Genomic DNA, 3,212 nt, shown 5'->3' on the forward strand with positions numbered 1-3,212 from the left:
CGTGACTCCCCCTCATTTGAACATATATAACTACTAGCATATATCCCGAAATCTACGCATTCCAATCTTGTGCACTAATTTCTCAAAAGGAGTTGTAGGAAGCGCTTTGTGAATAAATCTGCTGGATTCTCACATGTGAGCATCTCACAAACATCATTTTCCCTTCTCCGTTGAAGTCCATGAGTGCAGAAAAATTTTGGGTAAGTTTGCTTTGTCGGATCTCCTTTAATGTAGCCTTCCTTCGTCTGAGTGATACATGCTTCATTATTTTCGAAAAGAAAAGTAGGAGTTCCTTTATTAACTGAAAGATCACATGATTCTCAAATATGATGGACTAGAGATCTTAACCATACATACTCTCAACTTGTTTCATGAAGTGCCAACAACTCAGCATGATTCGAAGAAGTTTCTGCAAGAGTCTGTTTTATAGATCGCCAAGATATTGCAGTCCCGCCATATGTAAATATATAACCTGTTTGTGATCTTCCTTTGTGTGGATCAGACCGATATCCTACATCTGCATAACCAACTAATTCCACTTTTGAGTCTTTAGAATAAAATAAACCCATATGTATATTCTGAAATATTATTCCTTGCACTATGCGTGTATAAGTACTTGTCCTTATCATACAAATACATGACATCTTCTGGTTCTTGTATTTTCCCTTATGATCTTGCTTCTTGAATGTGCACCATTATTTTATACTTATAAATGATTGAACTTGCTTTGGTAAACTAATCTTTATGTTTACATAGGACTTGGTCACCAAATATATAACTTAATCTCCTATGTCTACCTTTCTGTATAGTAGCCAAATAGGACTTTACACTCTGAAATAGCTTAACCTAGAGAATTGACTAATTTTGTGCTAGTCCAGTCTGCAGCCCACCATATCATTTTTTTATTACAACAGTAATTTTTCGCAAGTGCACTTAATATTTATTTTATTATATTCATTTCAATAAAATATCACAGTCAGAGCTCTCATAGTGTTCACCTATAACATATTTTTTATATATATTTACACACACCGTACACTATTAATTGTACAAATAGAAATCCAGTCAACGTTTACACATGACTTTTCGCAATAGCATATATCAATTTCCCTATTGATCACCGTTTATTTGTTAATGCAATGTGAAACTACTATTGGTTGGTGGTCATAGTCTTACACAAGTACGCATAGAGTTCTAATGATTAACAATGAGACATATTTATATACCTTGTTAATGGTAAATATTATCCTCACATTAGCTTTATATTTGGCTACTTGTACCAGCAGTTGTAGCAACCTGCGGTTTAACTTATGTTCTTAGTAACTTCTCACATACCCGTATGATCACGTTCTGTATAACACTGTGGAATCTTTGTGATTGTATATAACCAATAAATCTTTGTATATTCTTACATAATAAGATTTATGTTTTGTTGATAAATCTTGATTTTCTAATATAATTTTTCTTCTAAATATAATTTTTTAAATATTTGTGATTTGTGTTATAGCTAAAATGTCAAATCTTACAAAAATTGAATTTAACGCTCTTGATATCACTGGCAACAATTATTTGACATGGATCCTTGATGCTGAAATTCATCTTCATGCTATGGGTCTTGGAGACACCAAAAAAAGAAGAAAATGTGATAAATGAGCAAGAAAAGGCAAAGGCCATGATATTCCTTCGTCATCACCTTCATTAAGGCTTGAAAACTGAATACTTAACTTTTAAGAATCCATTAAACCTTTAGATGGATCTAAAAGAGAGATATGATCATCAAAAAACTATGATACTACTTAAGGCTCGTTATGATTGGCTACACTTGCGCTTGCAAGATTATAAAAGTGTAAGCGAGTACAATTCAACAATGTTCAAAATCACTTCTCAACTGAAATTAAGCGGTGAAAATGTAACCGCTAAAGATATGCTAGAAAAGACTTATTCTACTTTTCATGCCAACAATATGCTCCTGCAGCAGCAATATCGTAAACGAGGGTTCACGAAATATTCTGAACTTATTTCTGTCTTGCTGCTTGCTGAACAAAATAATGAACTTTTGATGAAAAACCATCAAGCTCGTCCAACTGGTTCAACACCATTCCCTGAAGTGGATGTTGTTACTAGTAATGATTTTGGACGTGGACGAGGACGCGGTTTTGGATGAGGCCGTGGACATGCCCGTGGATGTGGTTTTGGGCATGGTCGAGGTCATAAATATGAAAACTTCTCAAATTTTAAAAAGAAGCCTCACCACCAGAAGTGGACAAAGAATGAGGAAAAGCCTAAGGGAAATATGATGGGTTAAAGGGTTGAAAGCATTTGTCATCGTTGTGGAATGAAAGGGCACCGGAGTCGTACATATCGTACCTATAAGCATCTTGTTGATCTCTACCAAGCTTCTTTAAAAAGCGTTGATACTAATTTTACTGAGCAACATGATCCTCTGGGTCTTTCCCAGCTTGAAACTCACCTTGGTGGAGAAAATCAAATTGATCCACTTAACTCTACTCACATGGAAGTGTCTGATTTCTTTGAAGATGGCAATATGAAGGTGGCCAAATTTGCTGGGGATGATACCAATTAAATAAAATGCCTTGTTTAATTTATTAAGTGTGTATGTTTTTACGGATAAACTATAAACTTTTTTTAATTGATATGTTGCTTAATTTTAAAGTCTATGAAATGTTATGAAATGTTTTATTTCTATTTTTTCTTTATTTTTGTGAAGAATATGGCCAACAGCCTCTCATCATATGTCATAAAAGATGAGGAATCACTTTTCTTAGCAGATAGTGCAACAACACACACAATTCTAAAAATCAAATATATTTTTCCCATCTAAAGTTAGCTAAAGCTACTGTGAACACCATATCTGGTGCATCAGATCTTACTGATGGCTCTGGAAGAGAAAATATAATGTTACCTAATGGTACACGACTTACCATTGATGATGCAATGTTTTCCACCAAATCACAAAGAAACCTTTTGAGTTTTAAAGATATACGTAAAAATGGATATCACATAGAGACAACAAATATAAATGATGAAGAATTTTTATATATCACATCAGTTGTCTCAAGGGTGAAGCAGTTAATTGAAAATCTCCCCTCATATAAATCTGGATTGTATTACACCATCATAAATTTAGTTCAATCATATATGGTGGTAAACAAAAAATTAGAGAATCCAACTAATTTTATTATGTGGCATGA

At 33.7% G+C, this 3,212-nt stretch overlaps 1 protein-coding gene across 1 annotated transcript; it reads left to right on the forward strand.

The window, feature by feature from the left end:
* The first annotated feature begins 1,786 nt into the window (after positions 1-1,786).
* On the forward strand, positions 1,787-2,164 carry LOC141680140 (uncharacterized). Its single transcript, XM_074486444.1, has one exon. It carries the CDS (start codon positions 1,787-1,789, stop codon positions 2,162-2,164), a length of 378 nt encoding a protein of 125 aa, XP_074342545.1.
* The last annotated feature ends 1,048 nt before the right edge of the window (positions 2,165-3,212 follow it).

Source organism: Apium graveolens, chromosome 8 (assembly GCF_009905375.1).
Source record: "Apium graveolens cultivar Ventura chromosome 8, ASM990537v1, whole genome shotgun sequence".
In the NCBI taxonomy this organism is placed as follows: domain Eukaryota; kingdom Viridiplantae; phylum Streptophyta; class Magnoliopsida; order Apiales; family Apiaceae; genus Apium; species Apium graveolens.